General features: G+C 41.5%; 1 protein-coding gene and 1 long non-coding RNA gene across 2 annotated transcripts in view; one reads left to right on the top strand and one right to left on the bottom strand.

The window, feature by feature from the left end:
• LOC108446026 overlaps positions 1-7955 on the top strand; it is a 22505-nt gene extending 14550 nt beyond the window's left edge. Inside the window, exon 3 of the long non-coding RNA XR_001861128.1 lies at positions 7945-7955. This is a non-coding gene — a long non-coding RNA (uncharacterized LOC108446026). The remainder of the gene's footprint in view (positions 1-7944) is intronic.
• SEMA6A (semaphorin 6A) overlaps positions 1-24882 on the bottom strand; it is a 133860-nt gene that overhangs the window by 33496 nt on the left and 75482 nt on the right. Inside the window, exons 12-19 of the mRNA XM_017731398.1 lie at positions 23588-23743; positions 22008-22184; positions 21159-21299; positions 20990-21070; positions 19005-19063; positions 17208-17228; positions 17025-17075; positions 9369-9533 (exon numbers count right to left, since the gene is read on the bottom strand). Coding sequence (XP_017586887.1) covers positions 9369-9533; positions 17025-17075; positions 17208-17228; positions 19005-19063; positions 20990-21070; positions 21159-21299; positions 22008-22184; positions 23588-23743 — 851 coding nt within the window. The remainder of the gene's footprint in view (positions 1-9368; positions 9534-17024; positions 17076-17207; positions 17229-19004; positions 19064-20989; positions 21071-21158; positions 21300-22007; positions 22185-23587; positions 23744-24882) is intronic.

The following is a 24882-nucleotide window of genomic DNA, read 5'->3' as shown; positions in this document are numbered from 1 at the left end:
AAAGACCGCGTCTGTTTCCAGAAGCCACACTTGACATTTGATGATATCTATTTTAAAATTCACCATTCTTTTATTTGTAGGATCTACTAATTTGGGAGCAGAGAAGCTCTGTTTTCATAACCAGGGGTTGCACATCAACACAACCTCTTCTGTTATCAATGATGTAATTTTTTTTTTGGCTACTAAACAGCAAATGGCTCTTGGTTCTAATCTTGCCACTCAACATTTCCAGTTCTGCTAGTTAAATCTGAAATCTGTACTGTTAGTGAAACGTAGAAATGTTTTGAGTTCTGAAAATGTTAAGTGAGTGCACCAGTGCTGAAGTATAGGCATTTCTTTAAGTGTGGCACAGGCAGTTGGTGTGTGCTGGAATATACCCCACCATTATTTTGATTTCCTCATCCTTCCCTGTCTTTTGCAGTTAAATTTGTTCCTTTCCTTACACTTTCAGATGGCTGCTATAGAAAATCTGTGACGAAATGAGCTGTAGCTTTCCTTATATAAAGTTTGAAATGAAGACTTAGTCACAAAGAAGGCACACTGAATCACTGCCCCGTACTCTATTATAACCCCATGTTTGACTAAAATTGGCTTAAGGATGTGGCCCTGCTCAGGGACTTAGCTCCTGACATCTTTATTGAATGCCTTGTCTCTGCTCTGTCTCTTAACTCTTGTTCTCAGGGAAACTTAGAAAAACATCAGAAAAACAAGTCTGAAGAAAGTCTGTTGTCAGAAACATCCTTCCAGCATTCTTATTTCATGAATTTTATATACAATTTCCATTTTATTAATTAGCATCTACTTTTCTACTGTCACTGTTTGAACTTGAGGATGTTATCTGAGATGATTAGCTGTCTTTAGCCCTGGGAGCAAACAGCTCATACATGCAAGACAGAACAGAAGAAGGATCAATGTCATTTCTCTGGACAAGCCTGGTGTGTTCCCTTAATCCTGACTGCACAGCCCTCCTGGTGCGTGTCACAGGATACCAGTGATTCCAGTGTGGTGAGATCATCAATCTTCTGGCGTGTTTGTGAGTTATTAGACTGGTCTAGTGACTTAGGTATCTGGCCACTAAAAACTATGCTGGGAAATTTGGTCCCACATAACTACTAACAATGGCTTTCTGGTGTTTATCTGATACAGCGCTGAAACAGTGCTCCACAGTAGGTATGCTGGGATTAGTTTATGAGACATTCAGTTCCTGGACAAGTTGCTCATTAGAGGCATTTTAGGCAAATATAGGGTTGGTTGTTTGTTCTAAAAAAAATATTTATTTAAAAATTTCAACTAAGCAACCAGTATATAAATAAGGCCTCCCTCTGGAAACAGGGATGTTTACAATAAGCTGAGGCTAATTTACTTAAGAACATTTCAGAAAAAAATCTATGGATTTTTGTTTAGTACAGACTCATCCAACCAACCTCTGTTTTCATCCTAATGGGAAAAGTCGGTACGTTTTAATCTAGATGTGGCTCTATACAAGTTTAAATGGACTATGTCATCTTGTCTACGTAAAATCACTTTGTGAACCACTACAGCTCTGAGTAACCACACCTCTCACTCCAAATCTCAGCCACATGCTACAGAATCATAGACAAAATCAGAGCAAATTCTCTACTCCCTTTCTCACAACATTCTTTTACTAGACTATGGGCAGAAGACTTAAAAGTATAGTAAATGAAGGATCTGGTCTGATTCAATCTTAATTGTTTCCTCAGCGCTTGAAACTTAGTGATCTGCAAAGTACTTGTAATTGTTTTATGTTTGTGCATACAATGGTTTGAGATATGGGAATGAATAGCAGTGTTTGCATAGTTTCCCCCAGAAGCACATGCTTTGGGTGAATACATCTCTTCCCAATCCCATCCTTCTCCCACAAGCCTTACACTTGTTTCAGCATCAATCAGTTCCTTCTGACCGTGTCAGGATGATGTCACCGATGAAATACAGAGTATTTGCTTCACCTTGACACCTTGAAAGTCCAAGCCCTTCCACTCAGACCTGCAAATACTGACTCAAAACCTAAGTTTTGACATATTTTGTGCCACTTTAATTCCTCATCTGATTTATTACATAATGCCAACAAGATAATAACATTCCTCTGTTTTCTCTGACATAGAAACTGCTTTGAATCTTTTAGATCCTGGTACATATTACCATATAAAAATATTTTTTTGTAAAAATATACTCTGCAAATGTACTTCTTGGTGCAAAACTCAGCTCTCCTGTGATGAATATTAATTGTTTAACTTATGCAAAAAAAAAAAAGAAGAAATTTATGCAAAAAAAAAAGTCTGAAGCTTTGTTTTGCCACAGATTTTTTTCCCCACTCATTTCATGTCTACTTGTAAAGTATCTTGTTATATCAGCACTTTACATTCTTTATCATAACTGTACCTGAAGTTTCTTATAATTTTGTCTCACTGCAGCAGAATCTGCCTGAACATTTGCAGACTCTCCAGAGACAAGCATTGTCAGCACTTGGCAAATCTTTCAAGTAGTGATAATCACAGTAAAATTTAGTAACACTGCCACTTGTGTACAATATGAAGTATCTTCTGGAGGCAGGTTTTAAAAGGCACAGCTCTTGGGCTCCCCAAGAGCACAGCCCTCTCCAAATAGAGGAGTTGACTATTGCTAATGATTTACCAGAGAAAGAGCTGCAGTAATTAATAATAATAATACAGATTATACATTCTATAAAATAATAGGTGCTACCAGATACTGTCTCTAAAGCAGCACTCCTGATATCCAAATAAACTAGCAACTCTTAACTCTGTAAACTGTGTTCATCACGTCCCACTTCTAATCCGTTTTTTACATTTGTTACATGGATATCAACAAAAGAAAAGAAAGAATACAAGCATTAAAGACTGCTAAGCACTACAATTTTGTCGTTCAGTGCCCAGCTCAGCCACTTCCATCCGAATGCTGTGAAGAAGGAGCTGTAGCAGAGCCACAAAATCATAACCTGAATTTTCAACCAATTTATCAAAACTGTGATTAAAAGGCAGGTTCTAGGCAATTAGGGAATAAATGAGAAAACCGAGCTGTTGGCTACATTTGCACTAATGAACCCTGTACTAGAGAAGCATGAGGCATTTCTGAATGGAGGCAGGAAGGACAGAAGGCAGCAGAGAAGGGCAGCAGGGTAGTGAGAGACAGGGCCAGCTACTCTTGAAGAAAATCACTTTGTTTTCTTCATGGAGGCCTGTCGAACAGCCATACATCTCTACTCCCCCCTTTGTTAGTAGGACGACTACAGAGGGACGCAGCACTACGGCACTACTGGGGTGTAGAGGGTAAAGCCTTGGAGTGCTCCACAGCAGGAGCTTCATGACTCCGACTGCGGAGGGAGGAAGACCAAGTACAATGGCAGCAGGGGGGAAGGTTAGACAGCAAGGTTAGGGAAACTGTTTCAACAAAGGTGAGAAACACACAATTAAATTAACACTAAAACACAGCAAGAAAGAAAACAAAACATAAACATACTCTAGAACATGTGCTGTTCTTTTGGCTTTTTTTTTGGTTTGGTTTGATTTAGTTTTCTGGGGAGATGGGAGGAGAATAGGAAAGAGGGTTGTAACTTGCCAAATCAGAGCTTTTTTTTTTTTTGCCTGCAATAGAAAGGGCAGATTCCTTAATGGCCAAAATGAAAATGCCAGTGGGATGGCAATGCACAATTCCCACTCTATGGGTTGCACTACACATTTTCATCTTGGCAAGAAATGTGATGTAGTTCAGAAACAACAGTCCCAGAGTATATTTAGCTACTAAAGCTGTGGCACACAAATGTCACATTCCCATGAGTCAACCCTTTTAAAGAACCCCGTCTTCACACCCCCACAGATATTCCCCAAGATGCCTGCACTGAATTAAAAGTGAAGCATATGGATGGATGTGACATCATCAAAGCAACCATGCTACAGTAAAGAAAACAGCAAGTGGATTCTATACAATTAGTACAATCAGTAAGGAGCCATTTGTGAGCACAGAAAAAGAAAGAAAACACTGCTCAAAGGAATAGACACAACCAATGAAGAAAAACACAAAGCACCTTGCAAAACAAGGAGAAAATATTAAAAAAAAATTTTCTTTGTGAATGTGTGAAAGCAAAAGAAATCACAGCAAAAGTGGAAACAAAATCTTGATAAAAGGATTGTAAGTGTAACATTTCTTGATTACACTTTGTGTAAGAACTCTTTGCTTTGCCCTTTTGAAACAACAAACCAACAGAATTTTGGAGCTAACTGGCTCTGACTGGGCAAGGCAAGGAGTAACAGCACACTAGTAGATGGTAATGGTAAACAACCATGCGGTCACCTCTGCCGCCATTGTTTTGATGTGTGTAGACTGCTTCCAGCTTTGTCAATATTCATAACTAGGCACCAAAGAATGCATGATATTTAAATGACCCTGTCAAGTGCTTATAAGGCTCTTTGGTAACCATGACTCCCTGGGGAGGGAAGTATTGAATGTAAGCCACTTCATCAGCCAGTGAATTGAAGCAAAAATTACTAGAATCCAACAGCCATACATTTATTAATATTTTCACTGCATGCTTTTCTGAAAGCTGCTAGTGGCATACAAGATGCTTTTAAGAGCTAGCTTTCCATCTATTAAGCATTGCTTTTCAGAAGACTTGTGAAGCAGGGACTCACACATAACAAATAAAGTGCCATTAAAATGCATACACATCTCTGCATTCCTCTGGGTACATAAAGGGGCAGATCTTCCCCTTTTGGTGGTTTCTGACACCACTCTCCTGTCTAGAAGCAGCAGAGGAGCTGTGTTCAAGGATCCATCCCTCTATCCCTCCCTTCCTTCCTTCTGTCCGTCCGTCCGTCCATCTCCCCCTTTCAGGGTGGACAAGAGAAAGATGCCACTTATTTTCAGAAGTGGGAACACTGGATTTTCTAAGAAATGTCCCCTTGAATGAAGTATTTTGTATAACAGGTGTTACTAACCGATTGGACAGAGAAAGAAAAGATCCTCATTTTTTGGCTGTCAGCATTATCATTGACATTGTTGAGAGGAAAGAAGAGTGCTAGGTAAATCACATGCCATCTTTAGGAGGGCATGCAGGTTTATATGCCTTCCCTCTGCTACGTAAGTGATACCCAGAAACCACTTTTGCTCAATTGCCTTTCTACAACTGAAGAGCAAGGGATGAGGAATTAAAAAATGAAGATGGTATCTCAAACTCAGCTTAAACTGGAATTAGGAGTGTGATGTTTCATCTTCCTTGCTGTCAGTCCCTTGCACCTGAAATGATGGTTTTGAGTCTGAGTACTGCAGCCACCTGCATTTCCTCCTCTGCCAAGGCTCAGCAGCCCACAGGTCTGCAGAGTGCAAAGAGGCTCTGTGCTTAACACACAAGTAAGACTGATCAGGTTCTAGAAATTCATTTTTTTTAGTTTACATTTTGCAGTTATTCTCCCAGAATGTCTACAGGGTTAAGCTCTAAGAAAAACAATTGTTCAAACAGGGGCAGTTTTTCCCTTTTTCTATAGGAAAAGCTAATTAGCTGGGAGGTGGGGGACAAGTTCACATCCTCTGCCTGTGGGAATTTAAATCTTCATATTCAATTTCCTGCCAATAAGCCTAAAAGCCAAGGATACTAGATTAATGCTTTCCATGGTATCTCAAGAAATTTTACTGTATCTCGCGCCTAATTTGACTGACCTCCTCAGCTGGAAAAGTGCTTCAGGCTTTGTCTCTGCTGGGCCAGCCAGGTGACGCCCATTGCCTTTATGGTTAGGAACTGTGAGGGCTCTTTGAGGTCAGTCCTGGGGAGTTCCATGAGAAACCCTGGATACCCCTGGACTGTGGGAGGCATTGTGTATCTGGGGCTGTCATGAATAACAGGCACTGAGGTCACAGTCTGGGTCCAGACCACCAGCAGCTGTCGTGCAGCTCTGCTGAAGACTGTTCTGTGATGTTAATGTGCTCATCACACCCCCTGCTGAAAGCCTCCACAGCTAATGCAGAGAATTCAAGATTCAGTGGGTCAGATGGGGGGGAAGGAATATGATTTAGTAACCTACTAGTTTGGGCAGACAATGGAAAGCATCAGGTCTCGCATGCCAGTAGCTTCTCTAGGAACAGCTGATGCTTTTGTCTAATGAGTTTTTCATATAAAATGCATGAACAATAGAGACTGGAATCCACATTTCAATTAATATTTTAAGTGTTTTATATCAAGTATTCCTAGCAGAAAGAACTGAACTTGTGTGTTCCTGCCCCTGGTGAGCGCCCTAACCACTCAGCAAGTGAGTTTTGCTCATACTCATCTTCCTTCTGACACACTGAGTACTTAATTAGTCCACACAGAGCAAAACATCTTCAACAGAACAGAGATTGAAAGAAGAGATCTAAGAACACCCTGGAGAAGAATAACAAGGATTCAGATCTCTCTAGGCAGTGGAGCTATTTGAACCTAATTCCCCTGTTTGAAAGGGACCATTTTAAAGTCTCTGAGATACAGATTAAAAGGAGCTGGAAGAATGATCAGGGTCAAGATACAATGATGGGCACCACCATCTTTACATAGGAGAAAAGGTTCCTCTTCTCTATGTTCAAGCGGCAAATTTTGGCAATTCTCTGCCTAATTCCCTGTATGTCTGGCAAAGGGGAAGTGGAGGCCAAAGGACAGGGTTTGTATTAGACGCCTGTGCTTCAGCACTGGTCTGAGCACTGTGAAATGACACCTAAATCCCAACCTTTTGGTGTGTGAAAAACAAAACATAGAATCTCTCCACACGAGCAGTCATTTACGCAACATTTAATGTACGCTAATGATTCTAAAAGGTATTTTATGCTCGGGTCTCACTGAAGACAGTGGGACTGAGGCCCAGTGACTAGGGCTACTCCCAGTTCTTCAATTGTTAAACTAGAGCAGGCTGTCATTATCTATATTGGTATACGGGACCTGATGGTCACCAGCCCAAGTGAGCTGATAGGTGATGTCAAAGTGGCAGCAGTCTGGGCTGCAGTGATCATGCACCAGTGGATTTCACAGTCCTCAGGCACGTGGGTCAGGCAGAGAGTAAAGCCAGGACCCTGCATTTTAGAAAAGCAAACTTTCAGCTCTCTCAGGGAGGTCAGGAGGGCCCCCTGGGAAACTGCCCTCAAGGACAAGGGAGCAGATCTTTAAGGATATCTCCCAAGAGGGAAGAGTGAAACCCAGGTGAAAGAAATTGGAGAAGGAAGACAAGAGATTGGATGGCTATATTGGGACCTGCAAGCTGAACTAAGGGGCGAAAAGGAAATGCACAGGTGGTGGAAAAAGGGACAAGTATCATGGGAACAGTATAGGAACACAGTCTGGTTGTGTAAGGATGGGGTCAGGAAGGGAAAAGGTAGGTTGAAGAAGGCATGCTCCACCTGGTGAGCAAGGCTGGCAAACTGCAGTGGATGAGGAGAAGGCTGAGGTACTCAACAACTTTTTTGCCTCAGTCTTCACTTGCAACCTCTCTTCTCACCCCTCTCAAGTGTACGGTTCACAAGACAATGCCTGGGGGAACAAAGTCCCTCCCACTGTAAGGGAAAATCAGGTTTGGGACCACTTGAAGAACCTGAACATACCTAAGTCTATGGAATGTGACGAGGTGTATCCCAGAGTCCCAGCAATTGGCTGATTTAATTACCAAGCCACTTTTCATGATATTTGAAAAGCGTGGCAGTCAGGTGAAGTCACAGGAAAAAGGGAAACATTGTACCCATCTTAAAAAAAGGTAGAAAGAAGGAGCCTGGGAACTCCCAACTTGTCAGTCCCATTATCTCTGTGCCTGGGAAGATCATGGAACATACCTTCCTAGAAGCTCTGCTAAGGAACATGGAGGACAGTGAGGTGTTTAAGACAGCCAGCATGGCTGCACCAAGGGAAAGTGTTGCCTGACCAACCTGGTAGAGAGACTCCATCAGCAGACAAGGAAAGAGTATGTAATTTATCTGGAATTTTGTAAAGCCTTTGACATGGTCCCACACAACATCCTTCTCTCTAAATTGGAGAGAGATGGATTTGATGGGTGGACAATTTAATGGATAAGGAATTCACTGGACAGCCTTATCTAGAGGATAGTCATCAATGGCTTGATATCTGAATGGAGATCAGTGACAAGTGGTATCCCGTAGGGGTCAATTTTGGGACCGGTATCTTCATCAATGACATAGTGGCTTTGAGTGAACCTTCAGCAAGATTGCAGATGACATCAAGCTGTGTGCTGTGACTGATGCACCTGAAGGACAGGATGCCATCAAGAGGGACCTGGACAAGATTGAGAAGTATGCCAATAGGAGCCTCGAGGTTTAACAAGGCCAAGTGGAAAGTACCTAAGTCAGGGCAACTCCCAGCCCAGAAAGCCAAATGTATCCCGGGCTGCATCCAAAGCAGCTTCGCCAGCAGGCTGAGGAAGACGTCTCTGCCCCTCTGCTCTGTTCATGTGAGACCCCACCTGGAGTGCTGTGTCCAGCTCTGGGGTCTCCAGCACAGAAAAGACATGGACCATGAAGATGATCAGAGGGCTGGAGCACCCCGGTCCTGTGAAGACAGGCTGAGAGAGCTGGGGTTGTTCAGGCTGAGGAAGAGAAGGCTCTGGGAAGATGTTACAGCAGCCTTCCAGTACCTAAAGGGGGATATATCAAGGCTGGAGAGAGACTTTTTACAAGGGCACGTAGTGATAGGACAAGGGGTAAAGACTGAAAGGGGGCAGGTTTAAATTAGATATTAGGAAGAAATTCTTTACTCTGAGGGTGGTGAAGCACTGCAACAGTTTGCCCAGAATTGTTGATGGCCCATCCCTGAAAGTGTTCAAGGCCAGGTTGAACAGGGCTTGGAGCAACCTGGTCAAGTGGAAAGTGTTCCTGGTCATGGCAGGGGGGTTGGAACAAGATAATCTTTAAGGTGCCTTCCAAGTCAAAGCTCTTCATGATTCTATGGTGTTGAGAGATGGAAATAATGTGAAATTAACTGAGAACTGCTGTGCTGCCCTGGGAATACAGAGAAAGGCAATATAAAAACTCATCCTTAAGAACAATAGGAAGCCATGGCTCTTGCTTTGTCAGAGAACAGGGCAGATCAAATTTAGAGAGAGCTAAATCTCCTCTGTTTCCCTCATTCCCATACACATGCACAAAAATCTCTATAAAGGCATACACTTTATTTGCTTTGTGTGGTTTTCTCAGGCAGTGAATTATCTAGGACTGAATCTAAGATTGGCTGTTTAGTTTCAGACTTTACGATAAGCTTTTAATTATAGCACAGGAGTTTCATTACATGTTACTCTGAGCCAGCTGGAAGCAGTTACACTTTAGTCCTCCTCCCCCTCCCTCCTCACCACAGGATGTCATTTCCAAGGCCTTACCCTTCTTGTCTTGATGATTATGGGATGAAACTGCCACATATGGATCTGTATTTTCAGATGAACCAAGCGGATCCTTCCAATCCAGCATGCGTCCCCTAGCATCATAACCCTGTCGAGCGCGAGAGTCAGAAGTGGTGGTGCTTGGGACTAGGGAACTGGAGTGTCCTGTTTACATTATAAATACAGGTAGGGAAGACAAGTCTCATTAGTCACTTACCACGCTACCTCCCCATGCTCAGGAATGTATGCACTGCTCTGCTTCTGTGATGGGTGAACATCCTGTCTTAGGCTGAGCAATGTTTCAAAAGTCCTTCAAAACATGACTCCAAAGAAAGGGGATTTGAACCTTCCAGATCAGGGTGCTAAGAGGTGCTGCCACTGGGCTGGCAGTTCTGTGCTTCTCAACAAATGCATATGAAAGAGGGTAAGCACACGTCATCGAAGTCAAGCATCTTTTGGCTGGATTCAGTACATATGCCTGACTCAAACTGAAGTGTCAGCCCATGCTGTCTGGTACTGGCTCAGTCAAAAAGCAAATAAAAAATCAATTTAAAACAGAACAACGTCTAAAATGGCTGAAACTCAGTGGGAATGCCAGAAGAACTACAAAATGGTGACATCATGAGGCACTCTACCCTCATGCCCTCCAGGGGAATGAAGGACTTCCTAACACCAGTGTGTTCACTCTGCAGCATTCCTCTCCAGTTGGGAAATGTCCTGGGCCAGCTTGCACCATCCCTATTGGTCCTTTCTGAGCTGATGGTACAAAATGGCTCTGAAACAAGCACAAGGCTGAACACCATTTCTGCTCAGAGTGACAGTGCAGACAATGCCTCACCCCATGGATCTGCCCAAGAACCCATGGCTCCAGCAGCAGCTGAGACTGATGTCTCACATGCCTTTTTTCCATTACAAATGCTCTAGACATTTTTACTGCTGTCCTGAACTGATCAGCTTCTCACATATCATATATACCCCAACAAACAGCACATTCACAGAATGTGCCCCACTGGAAATACTGCACAATTTGAAAGGTAGTTTGGCGGGGACAGCGGCGTGTTTGTAGACTCAAACATTCTTTGCAGCTAGATCTGAGAAGGACATCAGCACCTAAAATGCTTGAGATGCTTGGGGTCTAACTGTCTCTGAAAGACAGCTCCCACCTGGACTTCCCAGTGACTCAGCTGCTTTGGGGAGAGGGCACCAAATGCCATCCACACGACAGCATTTTGACCTCAAAACCATTCTGAAAGTTTCCTTTCAGTACATGTGCCAAAGTGAGTTATTTTCATCAGGACTCAAGGAATTCTGGGCCTCCTTAATTTGATGTGGAGTAACTATGTCCCATTACCTACTTTTTTTAAAGAGCCCATTAAAAGAGGGATTTTTGACACATGCTCAAACACAAACTAACAGAATTGGATTATTCACAAACAGAATGGCATATAACTCTTTTTCTTCAGATAATGCCAGACAGACTGACAGCAGCCCTCCTTTCTCCTGTCTCCTTTTGAACAGCCCAGCGAATTAATTTTCCTTCCCTAGATGAATCTCCCTTGGAGAGGAGTCCAATCACCTGGCTACAGGCTGCCCTCTCCCTGCTCCTTCCCTTGATCTTGCTTCACTGCTCAGAAAAATAATTTGAGACTCACTGGGGCAGAGACAGATGAACACAAGTAGCTGAAATTTAAAGCCTCACAGAGAAGGCACAGGGTTGGGCAGGTAGAGCCTGTGCTTCTGTAGTTTATTTTAAACAGCTACTGGCTAAGCACAAAGCTTTTGAAAGCTGCATCTCAAAAAGGCTGTTTTAAATGGCTTCTAAAGCCATGCAGCCCTCACTCTCAGAAGTGTAGAGAGAGATGATGAACCTAGATCCTCAATTCCACTTCAACAATCAAAAATCTAAATGTTGGCCACCAATCTCCCCAAGCTTTTTGATGCACCCACATGCTTCATTTTGTCCAGCCCTTTTACCAGCGGTGTTGAACTACTGATGACGTCAGCAAAATGCTGCAACTTCTATTAAGATGCTGTTACGATTTAAAGAAGTCCTGTTGAATATTAATGATTTTAAATTTAAAAAAAAAAAAAAAGCCTGTGCTCCTCTGTAAGTTTTGGAGGAGCCCTTTTGATTTACTGCGCCAAATTATATATGGGAGCATTTTGGACTATATTTTGCATAGGACATGGACACAACATGAACTCCCTTAACTTGTATGCTTAGAAAGAAAAATTGGTTAAATTTATAGTGCTCTCACCATGAAGCCAACCTTCAACTACAGCTGATTGTTAACTGATTTAGCTCTGGATGTCAGTCTGAAGACTTACACTGAAAAGGGCAGTGGATTATTTTTTACCCTCTCATGGTAGAAAGTGAGGTTTCTCCCAGCCATCTTTCTTTAAAATAGCAAATTAAATTTGTTTTGTAAAGACAGAGCTTTGAATGTTGACCAAATAGAAAAGAGAAGCCAGACATTATCCTCTTTTAAAAGGTTTCCATAAGCCACAGCATGGCTGGGAATATTGGTAACACACAGATAGATGGCAATGAACTCCAATCCAAACGTGTTGCCTGCTCCACAGCAGTCCTGCACCAGGACAGTTTGTGTCCAAAGGGACAGGCAGAGGTCCAGCAACTGAAAACACACTCCCTCTTGAAGCAAGAATATGCTGGATCCTGAAAGCGTTCACTCCAACACTATTTTACGCTTGTCAACTCCTGTGCTCATCCCCAAGAAACAAGACAAATAATAGGGCAGAGAACAGGCTAGAAAACAGAAATTATGGAATTTTCATGTTTTCTTTTTCTAAGGAGTAAACCACAGTGCAAGCATTCATGGGGTTCCAGTCTTCAAGTTAATGCCCCATTCAGCAACAATAGTAATGTGTACAGTATTTGGTCAGCTTACAAATAGTGCTGCACGCAGCATAAGAAAGCAATTAGTCATTGCTTGATAAAGAGGTAAAAGAGAAGAAAATCTTGCCAAGTAGCAATCATATTTTATGCCTGTGTTTGATATGCATTTATATGCCTATATCTCTTTCCAAACACTTGCACTTTTAAGTGTGCTTAAAGGAGGGATTCCAAGGAAAAGCTGTAAGTATGGTTAAAGAAAAACATTTCATAATACAGTAATCTAGAGGAAGTATATGCCTAAGGGACACATTTTCTGGGGAAAAAAACCAGATTTCTTGAACCGTATGTTGTCAATACACAGAGAACTTCCTGGTAATGGAAGGCGAAGGCTTTGTGAAGATATTAATGTGTACCAGATGGTCACTAGGTAGAGAGGGGTTCCACACAAATGCAAGAAATCAGCCTATTCTCTCTATTACCAATGTATTAGTCTAATACCCACTGAGAAGCAAGCTTACACAGCTAATTGAGATAAACTTTCTTCCATTTGATTTTGAGGAAGCAGGGCAGGAGCAGATTAAACCTTAATAGCCTGTCCTAGTTGTGTTAGACCTGTATTTTTCAAACACTTACCATAGGCAGTGATCCTGCTCCTGTAAGCAGTATCACAGTGTCCTGTAGGTGCCTGAATAGCCAGTCCCACTGGGTGAATTTCACTTCTGAGCAGAGTGGCACCACAAATGTATGAGCTACTTAAGTTTCTCTCAAAAACAGAGAAAAGACTGAAGTGGCAGGCAACCCAGTCCTGGCCCTCTCACACACAGCCATTATCAAGCCTTTACAATGCGCTGTATAGTTTGCAATGTGTAGTGGGCCTTTTTTTCCCATTACACCATTTTTTGCCACTCTGACTTGCAAATAAGCTTTGTTGAAATTTAACGAGGCTTTAGCCCATCTGAGATGTGGCCAGTACCTCTGTGTTAATAACGGTTAATACAAAAACATCTGAAAAAACAATTCTGCCTTTGTTTTAAAACAAAGCTTTTGAATAACTGTATGCATAGTGCTTTTCAAATGTCTCTGTTTAAAGAAAACATGTAAAAATCAAACAGACACACTCTAAAAAAATCTGGTTTAGGTGCTTCCATTATTTGCAAAAACTTTTCATTTGGAGTGCTGTAATCAAGTAACAGAGGCAGAGTAAAAGCACTTTGTGTCTACAAGCACAGATAACCATTCAAAAAGGCTGCACTTCTCTAACTATAGCTTGTTCTGAAGTGCACTTGTAAAATGTAAAGAGGTTTTTTTTTCAGGTTTAAAACAAAGACAGAGATTCAATACTATCAGTATTTGACAGTTACTCTAATATGCACAGTCATTAGAATCTCAGAAGTTAAGATATCTGCACGCTATCCTATTAACAGCTATAGCAACCTAATTAGACAATTAGAGGGAAAAGTTAAATCAATACTATAGAGAGAGAGAGGACTATGGCTAGGGGGTAATATAAGGGCCCAATTCACTAAGAATTGATGTTTCCAAAGGTAATTGAAGCTGCTTAGAATTTTGCAGAGGTATCCAGCTTAATCTCCTTGTTTAAATATGTGGCTCTTGCATAATTTCTCTCTGACTTTCTGCATCCAGACTGTCAGTCTGCTATCCTCTCCTTGGGTGTCACTTGAGTCACCTGTGTGGACTTTGCACTTGTTTGCAACTGATAATGTGAGACTGCCTTAGGAAGAGAGGCCATGTGCCAAACTTAGGAGGAGGCTGGTGCCAAGAACACAAAGATTAAGGGCTTGGTTCTCCTTTCATTCACACTGCTAGATTGGCAGTAAGTCTGTTGAAGGAGGGTGATTTATAGTGGAGTAAATGAAGAGAATCAGGCCTTATGACTTCTTTTGGAAGTTTAGATGACTTTGGATATATTTAGCCCACTGAATCCAGCAGAGCTCTGAGCATTCACTTGGTTGGTATTCTGGTATATCCCAGTGTTCTGAGGCCTCATCCATTACAACATACCATTTACTTTTGCATTAAACTGTGCTCAGTAACATCAAATTAGACCATCCATAACATTTTTGTTTTTTCAAGAAAAAGAATTACTCAGACCAGTTACTACAGTTGGCAAACATGAACATGTTTACTGAGACTGTTTTACTAGCTCATCCTAGAATTTTTGCACTCCTGATGTGGAAGATCAATAGAGGAGACAAGTGGTAGGTGAAAAGAAAGCCCAACTGCAATAATGTAAGAATAGGTATTTTAACTAAACCCATAAAAGGAGGAGCTGACTTGCATGGAGACCATGTTATTAGGATGTACCTGAGAGGAGTCAATGAAATAATCTGTAAAAGACTGGGCATGAATGAGAACCCATGTTAATGCTGGGTCAGTGTTTCTCCATTGCACCTGTCTGTAAGGTCCTACTTTAAAAGCTGGGTTCATTTATGGAGTCTGTCTTTGGCCTTGACATGCCTGGACAGTAAAATGTACTCTCTTTTGTTAACTGTGCTCTCTTGGACTTCAGCTTTCGTCATTCTGCTGCTCACTTGAAAAACTCTTCTGCTTTCTTGGTCAGATTAAAATATCAGTTTTTACTAAAGTACCTACTAATACTCTAGCTGGCAGGATCCAAACCGTAGTTCCACAGCTATAACTGCAGACTATGAATTCTCTTAGAAGCAGGAAATCTAGAACATTTCTGGCACATCAGCACTATGCCCAAAGCCACTCTCTTTATCTTTACATTCAGCAGTATGGATTTGATTGTTACTCTTCTTTAATTACTGCTCCATGCATTGGAAATACAGCGATTTTACAATGAAAGAAAGTATAAAATGTACATGCAGATGAAACTGTCAGTCTTCCATACACTAGAAAGTCTCAACTTGCCTTTGATTTTGTACATTCCCTCCACTGGTTTTCATTACCATACTTTCAAATAAGTTTCACCTGCACATTTTTCATTTCCTGGTAATAAAAAGGGGAATTTGTCTGTATTTTTACAAATGCTGAACAGCATTACTGTCCCTCCAGTTATTTATATTCTGCTGTACTGAGTTGTCATTGGTTTGGTCTTACACCTACATATTCTGCAGGCACGAGATGAAAGGATCAAATAAAAGTTCATCACAACTTCACATTAACCTACCTCTTGCTATGTTCAGCCCAAAGTGTGGTGAATTTGATCCAGCCCTAATGAACTGCTAGTCTTGTATGGCCTGAAAGCAACTTCACAAGAAAGCTTCCACCCCAGATGGAATTTTGCCATTGATTTCACTGGCAGCAATACCACACATCCTCTTAGCTTGTGAGTACTTGTCTTTGTTCAGGATGTCTATAAGAAAAGCTATTGCAGTATATGTCTAGGTTTGAATTTAAAGGGATTATTTATTCTGCATTTATTCCTCATGAAGACATTTACTCTTCACTCCAAGAACCAGCGTAATCCATTTCCAAATGTGCAGAACAAAGTGGTAGAAAGCACTGTGAGCACAGAGTAACAGCTGCCTCATGGGAACCTGCTACTCTAGGCTTGCAGAAATGATCCTCTTCAGGTAATTTAATTTGCTATCTGAACTTGAATGGACAACATAAATGACTCACCCTAGAAGTGACAAGAACCTTCAGGAGTTGAGGCATAATCCAGTCTCAACCCACATGGGCAAAAGGCTAATTTTCCTTCTGAGAGATCTTTCTGTAACCCAGGGATAGTTCTGCTGCTTTCCCTAAGGTATCTGACTAGCTGCTGTAGCTGTAGTGACACCAGCCTGGACAGCTCATGAGTATGATATGAACTACTATCTTGTTTCTCCTGGTGAACAGGTAAGATGCATCACCGTACCCAAGTGTTTCTTTGAGTGTTCAGGTGAAGCATGCTCTTAATCATGACTGCTGGCATGCCATTAAAATAGGCCATATCTGAATTTAATTCAATGGAGACAGTTTTGAGGGAAGACAAGAAAAGAGAGATTAAAAATTGTAGGGACCCAGAGTGCCAAGAATATTTCTCTGCCTGTTTTTAAGGGTTCTTACCCCCCTGAACAACACTGTTTTTACCTCCAACCTTGGAAAAAATTACCAATGATCAGACAGGAACTAGAAAATACAGTGGTGTGAATTAGGTGATAGACTACTATGTAAGATTGTCACAGGGTGAAAAATTTATAGAGGTTTTGGGCTACTCTTTGTAGTAAATAGATAAGAGTAAAAAAAATCAAAATGGAGGATTGTTGTTGTTCTCTAAACCTTCTTCTCCTTCTTCTACTACTCCATGTTCTGCAGTAACAGTAGTTTGGAATGACTGGATAGAGAATTCCGCAGTTCCTGGCTGTGTTACTGAATAATTGGTAGGAAAGTGAAAATAATGTACGTTTTTAGTAACTATTGGTCAAATTATCTTTAAAAGGCCGTGTAAATCTTGATAATTAGAGACTTCTCTCCTGCTTTCTGTGCTCTATGCTCTACCTGGGTCACGCTAGTGGCTCTGTTCCTCTGGTAAGACTTAATAAACAACTATCTGGCAGCATTGAAACTCAAGGAAAAGTCTCAGTTTATCTTTGAAACTCCTCGCAAGGACTTTTAGAAAATTCTCTCCCATCAGGAGGGATTTGATTTATGGCACGGTTCAGTGTCATAAAATCAAGAGGTAAGACTCAATCCTAGTTGTGATTAGTGAATCGGGCCCTCAAAACCAAGACAAAACAAGTAAAATAGGGCAAAAACTATTTTAGTACAGGAACTACTAGCTGACACAAGGATTTGGGGAGAATTTTTAAAAACACTCATAAACTGACCATACACTGTGTAGTAAGACATTTCATGATCAGGTGAAGCAGTTGAAATGTCTATGAACAAAATAAATTGGGAAGAAATATTAAATATAACAAAAGTATGAAAATATTTAAAAGTTTAGTAAAAAGTGATTCCTCCAAAATGGATTTGCTGTCAATAAATAATGAAACTAAGAACTTCCTTACCATTCAGGGCTACGAAGGAATCTGAAAGAAAAATAACAGGGGAAAAATCATTATTTCTATCTTGTTTTTTCTTTTAAGTAGTTTGCTGCTACTAACCATTAATGTTTCAGCTGATATTTATAAATGTGTGAATTTTACACTAAGGACCCAGGCAAAACTAATATTCATACATACCCACAAACAATGTCTGGCTTTGAAAGTGTTCATGACTGGCTCTGTACAGGAGATATGGGAGTGGGAGGACCAGTGCCCTCCCTGCTTTCCTTGCAAGTCCTAGTCTAAGGCAAAGCATTGCAGGGGAGGCAGCCAGCAATGTGAGTCAATGAGGACAAAACTCAGGTGACCCAAGACCACATGAAGTAATAAGATCAGCTGGGTTAGCAGGGAATGAAATCTACCCCTGTGCAGTGTCAAGGGTCAATGCATCATTCAGGGCTAAAGAGGGATTTAAGCAGGGTAGGGGCTTTGTTGCTCTCTGCACAGAAGCAGATCTCTGTCCATGAGCACAATGTGCTGCTCCTGAATAATTTCCTACCCTTCTTTTATATGTAACTGATATCAGCTCCACTCCACTCCTGACTAACCTATTTGCCCAAGGAGAGCAGAACTGGTTGAAAATGTCAAAGATACATTTTGGTGCTAACCCATTTTGCAGGGGAACAGGGGGAGGCCTATGTGTACACCTCCTTCAAAAATCTTTTTACACCTCCTTCAAAAATATTTGAGACAGTCTATATTACCCTGTCTTAGGACAGAGACTGAAATCCTTGTACTCCTTCATGCACAGTGATCACAGGAATTAATGGCTCTTAAATAAGGATGCACAAGGCATGAGAAGGCTCTGGCTTTCTCCAGAGCAGCTGGCCCACACTGTGTCCCATGACAGTCTAGCCCTCTGTTATTTTCCTCTGTATTGCAGAAGTAATGACTCTCTCACTGTACATTGATTCCTCAGCTTCATCTGTTTTACTGCATCAGTGCAAATTACACTGAAAAGAATGAAAGTCTTGATTTCATGAGGTTTATAAATAATATTTGGAGATCAGAATTACATCAATCTCAGTGAGAACATTTGTAACAAGAGCTGTCCTGAACACAGACATTGGTATTCTTGAAGGCTCAGAAGTCAGCATGCGAAGTTTCTTTGCATGCAGTGCAAACTATGCACTTTTAAGCATTTCAGTACAAAACTGTAAATGTTTAAAGACTGTGTTTAAACTTCCAGCTCACGCTGTCAGTACTTAAGGTTTACCATTAAAATTTCTTAGGCAATGCCAATAGTACTTGACCCTTAATACCACAAGGTTGTCCAGACTGTATGTAAAATTCCCTAAGACTCACAAACTAAGAAGTTGCCATTTCTTGATCTGGATCCAAAATCGAAGATATATTTCACTGTCTCACAGTGCTGCATGGGAATGTAGTGCAAGTCACAGACTACACCAAGAAACCAAGCCACTTCTGTACATCTATGTAAACAACCCAACCACCATGGCTAATAAAGACAATGACCCCAATTCATTATGCCATTGCTGTAATCAATATCCTCTAGAGCTGAGCTTTTCTCATTATGTAACCACTCTGAAGTCCGATGTTTGTATAAATCACGTGAACTGGGCTATTTTCCTCAAACATATTTAAACAACCATTCTTCTTCTGAACCTGCATCATTAACTATATTGCTGTCTCTGTTGTGGCTTATGTTGCTACAAAAGAATGCCTGACAGGTACTGGTGATTTGAGGCATTCAGAAGGATACTGTGACACACGGTAAACAGAGGTAAAAGCTTTGCTTACTTTGGCAGTCACCCAGGCCATCTGTATTGCCACGTTCTACGTCCTGTTCAAATCCCAGTCTAAATAATAGAAAGAAACAAAACAGTATGAATAACAACAGTCATAGGCATAACCAGAAAGAAATTATCATGTGTTCAATTGAAATAAATCCCTGCTGTGAAACTGGCTATTTCTTTGAAAATTCCACACAAAGGCTGAAAAACTGCAACATACACGTTTGAGCTATTCATCACTGTTTAATGATTTCTTGGCTTCTGATGATACTTTATATTACTACTTTTTAAAAATCCACTGCATGCCTCATTACCAAGGGAAAAAAAGACTTGCGTTTTTTAAACTGTTAAATATATAATGTTATTGGGAGCAACTGTAACCCTACCTTAACCTTTGCACAGAGCAGACCATGTGCACTGGCACTTTGGTGGGAGGAGGAAGCCAACCCATGGGGCAGGTACTGTGCTCGAGGAAGACAACCTGCATTTCAGCAATCACTTAGGTATGACACTGGATGAGGCTGCAAGGCATAAGGTCCATCCCTCAAAAGGTGTTCCCTTTAACACAGGGGGTTCTACTGACAAACACATGTTTTTCTAGCTGACGAGCTCAGCTTATTCTCCTAACCTCTCTCTGTGATTTTGGATAACTATTGAAGCTGTTCTTCCAGCTTCCTGTGTGGTCAAAGGTGAATGACAAGAACCTTGGAAAACTTCCAAATACAAGGCCTTGTCTATATTCGTATCCTGCCTTTGAGGCATAATTACCCTTGCAGACAACTCATTCTAACTCTGTGTTCTTAAAACACCTGTTCAACTGTCAGCTACTCCAGGAGGGCACCTAACATCTCTACCTCCTGTTGGCTTGCTTAAAACCTCACCAGATATCATCACAGCTGATCTGGATCCCCTTCCTAAGCACTGGACAGAACATAAGCTGCCTTGCTCACTTTTTGACTCCATCACTGCAAGCTGCACAGCCTCTGTCTTGATGGATCTATTGATGAAAGTGGGAGCTGCTTTTAAAAGTGAGGTATGGAAGTCCCCTGCAACTTGCCATGGAAGTTGAAGAAGTCTCAAATGCTTTTGGAGTAATGAAAAACTGATGTGGACACAGGTGCGTTTTAACATTACCCTACCAAATGTCAAATCAGGAACAGCCCACACTTTTGTAGTCAAGCATATACAGACACATACGGCTATAGCATCTCCAGACAAAATAATTTGAATTGAAATAGCAAATTAAGAACAAGACAGAAGCACAGGGATTGCAACTTGTCCATTATATACTGAGGACCTGTACAGAAGCAGTGTTAAGTGGTATCAGATGTGGGACTGGCTGTCAGGGCTCTGTGATGTCTGCGCTACACTTCCACTACTACCATGAGGAGTATAGCTGTATACCTCAGAATGGGCAGTCATGTGGTGTGTCAGAAGTGGCCAAGAAATGTGAGCTCTGAAGTGGGTTTGGTCCCTGTAACCTTCACAGACTTTCATTATCATAAAATAATTAAATTCTACTGCTAAGCAAGGGGAGATCCAGCACTTCTCTAAACCCGTTTTAAGCCCTTACTGTGCTCTGTGATTCCTCTTAGTAATGCACAGTAAATTAGAAGGACTGTTTTTGTTTTCAGTGGACAAAATAATTCAGTAATTTAATTTGGATTCTATTGCCTCTTTAATCAGCTGTAATGGCTCCAGTGCAGGCTGGTCCAGACATATCCATCCAATTCGCTCCTTTCAATAATATGCAGACCTTAATACAGCTCTTTCAATTTCTTCTTCCTCCTCTTTCAGCAGTTACCAATCAGCTGACAGTTCACATCAAAAAAATTTGTGAGACATTTCGGAGGTGAATGCAAATAAGGTAGAAACAAACACTTCCCACATTTTTCCCTCTCTAAAAGCCCCGTGTTTCAAATAGCTTTGCCCAAGACTGCCTGGCACCACTGCCAGAGTTCCACAACCCGTCCAGCCAGAGCCCTTACTCACTTGGAGCCAAGGACCAGCTGCGTGCACACCCCGCTTTCCTTCACCCATCCGCAGTACGGGTCTCTGGACGCTATGCAGGCCCTTGGGAGAGAAGAGCACAAACTGGCATGCATGAGTGCTCCAGCCTCCCCCCTGCACAGGCCTCTGACAGCCACCACAAAACACATACTTTTTGCATTTGCCGTGGCGCTCGCAACGTCCCAGGGGAACCTTGATGACACAGGTGGAGAAGGCGACGTACAGGGCGCTGCTGGGCTTGTCAAGCTGCATGCCCATGATCCGCTTGTCCTCCAAGCCATCATAGCTGCACCTGGTTTGGAGAAAAGTGAGATGTGGTTACGAGTGTGCTCTGCTGGGAAACCAGGGGAAACCTTAATGATCCCCCAGGCTGAAAAAAAATCACAAAAAACTGCCGAATAATCTGCAAGAAAGGTAGAATTGAATAAGTCAAGGAAAAAGAACACAAAACAGCCACTAAAACCACTGATAGACATGTAAGCAAGTACTAAAAATGCATGGGATAGTTAAGAATTGGAGAGAGACAGCACACCAGAGAAGCTTCTGACGGCCCTTCATTTTTGTGTTTATTCTTCTCCAGCACTCAAAGTAGCTGAAATTTCTGCATGATTATGGCTCACTTCAAAGTCCCCTTAGGCATATTTGAGGAAGACTGAAATGTGGAAAATTTCTCTTGGAGAGCAGCTTGCTGCTTGTTGAGTTATTTGGAGAGGAATCAGGGATTTTTATAGGATTAGAAAATTAATCTTCCTTTCCAGAACTTCACTTTTAATTACCCATCAGCTGCTGCATAGGATGGACTATTTTCTACACATACTGAATAAAAAAATCTTATTGCAATGTAGAGACTGATAAGCAGACATCCCCTCCCTAAGCAATTTAAAATTACTCAAAAAACTTGGCTTCTCTAACTACTTCCCTTTCCGTGGGACAAGTTATTCTCTGGGAAATCAGAAGTTCAAAGTCACCCATACAGGAGTACAAAGAACCAGATACACACTTTTCAGGATTGTAAACATTGATCTCCTCCAGGAAAAGGCTGTCATTTAGGAAACCAGTGTTTCCCATCCGTGCCAAGAACTTCAGGATGATTCCCTTCTCTGACCCCAAGAAAACCACAGTGTAGTTCTGATACGGCCCAGCAGCAGAGTCAACAGCAATTTTGGTCAGGCGATATCTAAAATGATAGAGCATTTTCACAGATAAATCACAGAGATAATCACAGAATTGTCATTTATTTAATTCCCTTCTTCACATCAGATAAGTGTATGGTAGACTTCTAGCAACCATAAAACACATTTAAGCACTTTTCCTACCTGACTATAAATCAACACAGACTGTACCAATTTGGCTCTTCAGGTGTTCAGGAATTTTCACGTGTTTGCATGCCCACATGTCCAATAGCTAGATACAGAAGTGTCTAGAAGTTCAGAAAGCTGAAGGGGTGCTAAGAGTCTGAGGGCATTCAGGAATTATCTGTCCAAAAGCCTGGTGATTTCTTCAGACAGGGATAGAGAATCAGCACAGTGAACTGTTTTAAAATTTCAAGCTCTGTTGCGTTAAAAGCAGCTGAACTAGGTTCAACTTTTTTTTTGTCAGGGAAAGCTGTGTCAGTGCACTACAACAGTGAGATGCTAAACACCATTTTACCTCACTAAAAATAATCACAAAACTACCACCAAGCAACTTCAGTGCTGAGGTGATATCAAATCCTGGGATGGCACAATTTATGGAAAACAAGTACTGGTGATTTGGTACCAGTTAGATGGTGCTGCCTATCAAAGGGAAGCACTGTGGAGCTTGCTGTTCCCGTCTTTGGTTGGAGCTACAGAACCTGACATAAAAACCTGACAGAAAATACATTACTAAAACTAAGTCAGACCCTTCCAGAGCTAACTGCCCAACACAATACTCTACCCTTGTTCAGAGGAAGAGATGAAAATACGGCAAAAGTTAGTCACATTATTCCGTTCACAGCTGGACAGTAGATAAGTAGTATAGTGACCACAGCAGAGTGGGAATGTATTTTGATAGGAAGGGGATGGTGTATTTAACACTTGCTGATTTATGAGTTTTTGTTCAAATCTGTTATTATTTTTTCTTGTTGCCATAGAAAGTATGGAGACTATGAGATTCCTCCTGCCTGTATGCTTCTGCAAACATTAAAGCTTACCAGTACATAACCTGACAGACATCTACGTATCCTGTGAACATATCCCGGCAGACATGTTTGTATCCTGTGTACTTATTCCTGAGTTGTCTGCTGATCCTTGCCCAAAGTTTTTACAGAGCTGTCTCAAACACTGAGCGATAAGCCAACAGACGGGTAAACCCTCCCTGCACAGCATTTCCTGCAACATCCATTTTCAGCATGGTGTGGCTGGAAAGGACTGAGGTCTTTCCTATCTTGAAAGCTGCTCAGGGAGTTCCGCAGCATCTGCTCAGCTCTGTCACCATTCCTAGCTGGATTCATGCCCAGGATACCAAGGACATTTACAGAGTTGGAGGGTATTTGAAGCAAGGCTATTAGCACAGCTTGACAGCTACAGCGAGGACAAGAGTTCACTTGGTGGTACATACCTGACCATTGTTCTCAGGAACCAGGGTCGATTGACAATGGAAGGTACAGCCTCGTCCATCAGTGGATGTGTTTTGATGAAGTTCAGAGTATCATCTGGGAACTCATTAGATGTTACATATTTTTCTAATGATGTAGAGCCAGCACAGCAGCCAGGCCTATGTAAAACAAGAGAGTAAAGCCAGAAAACTTACTTGACATTGAGGGCGAGCTTCCCTTTGTGATGAAGCTCTCATTGAAATGTGACACACTTTACAGGAGTTTAACATGGAGGAGGATTGAGAAGTATAGTGGACTTGCTCAGCCCCTCAAGGGAAGTCTAAAATCCTGCTCTATCATTCAAAAGGACTTCATGTGTCACTTAAGAGCACAGTAATTTTTTCATCAGGAGTGTTACACACAGAGTTTGTAATTTATCCATTCATATGGAACATAATTGCTGCATGAGTGCATTTGGCTTGATGCTTCCCACTGGCACAGTTCTGATCTGTGACTTGCCTAGCTGACTGCTCTTTCCTGGAATAAAAGCAGTCCCTATAATACAGAAGGAAGTTAATTTTTTTAACAGGTGTGAGAGAATACCACTTTCAGTCATGTCTGATAGAAAACAGACTATTGGAGAAGACAAACCTGATAGCATCCACGTAAACACCAGTTTTACCCTTTGTTCAATTTGGATGAGATGATATAAGAATGGTAGCACACTGAGGACTTTCACTGAAAAGTTATCTGTCATTCTTTGACAACCTAAATGCAAATCTGCTCACACTATTTCTAAAACCTACCCTGCTCCTCCTAGGCGGTAGCGCAATTTTCTTGCCTGGACATGCCATCTCTCAAAGGAAGCAGCAAAACAAGCAAATGTTTTGCTTGTTAATATCGTGTAGGTCATTTTCTCCAATAAAAGGTCCATTTAATCCCATTTTCTAGAGCACTACGATTCTTCAAACCTTTGAGCCAGTGTGAGATGGGAAGGTGAAAGATGGACCATTCACTCATAAACACACTGCATCATCCAATTTTCATCTATTCTGATGTGGGTAAAGGCACGGACATCAAGAGCAATGTCAACTTGAACAAATACAGGACTGGTCCTATCATCTGTGCTGCTCAGATTTAGATAAATATTCAAGCATTAAGTAACTAAATCTTGTATGGGAAGGTAGCATAGGATTTGAAGGAACTAGCTGTGTCAACAAGTCTGGTCCCACAAGAGCTCAGCAAGGAACATTACATGCAGACAATGTGTGCTCTTGTCTCTTCATATCCAAAATACTTCAGCTGTCTTGTAACTGCA

Source organism: Corvus brachyrhynchos, unplaced genomic scaffold (assembly GCF_000691975.1).
Source record: "Corvus brachyrhynchos isolate BGI_N302 unplaced genomic scaffold, ASM69197v1 scaffold614, whole genome shotgun sequence".
NCBI classification, from domain to species: Eukaryota; Metazoa; Chordata; class Aves; order Passeriformes; family Corvidae; genus Corvus; species Corvus brachyrhynchos.
The sequence above is the reverse complement of the archived record's forward strand: the minus strand, read 5'-3'. Positions and strand labels throughout refer to the sequence as shown.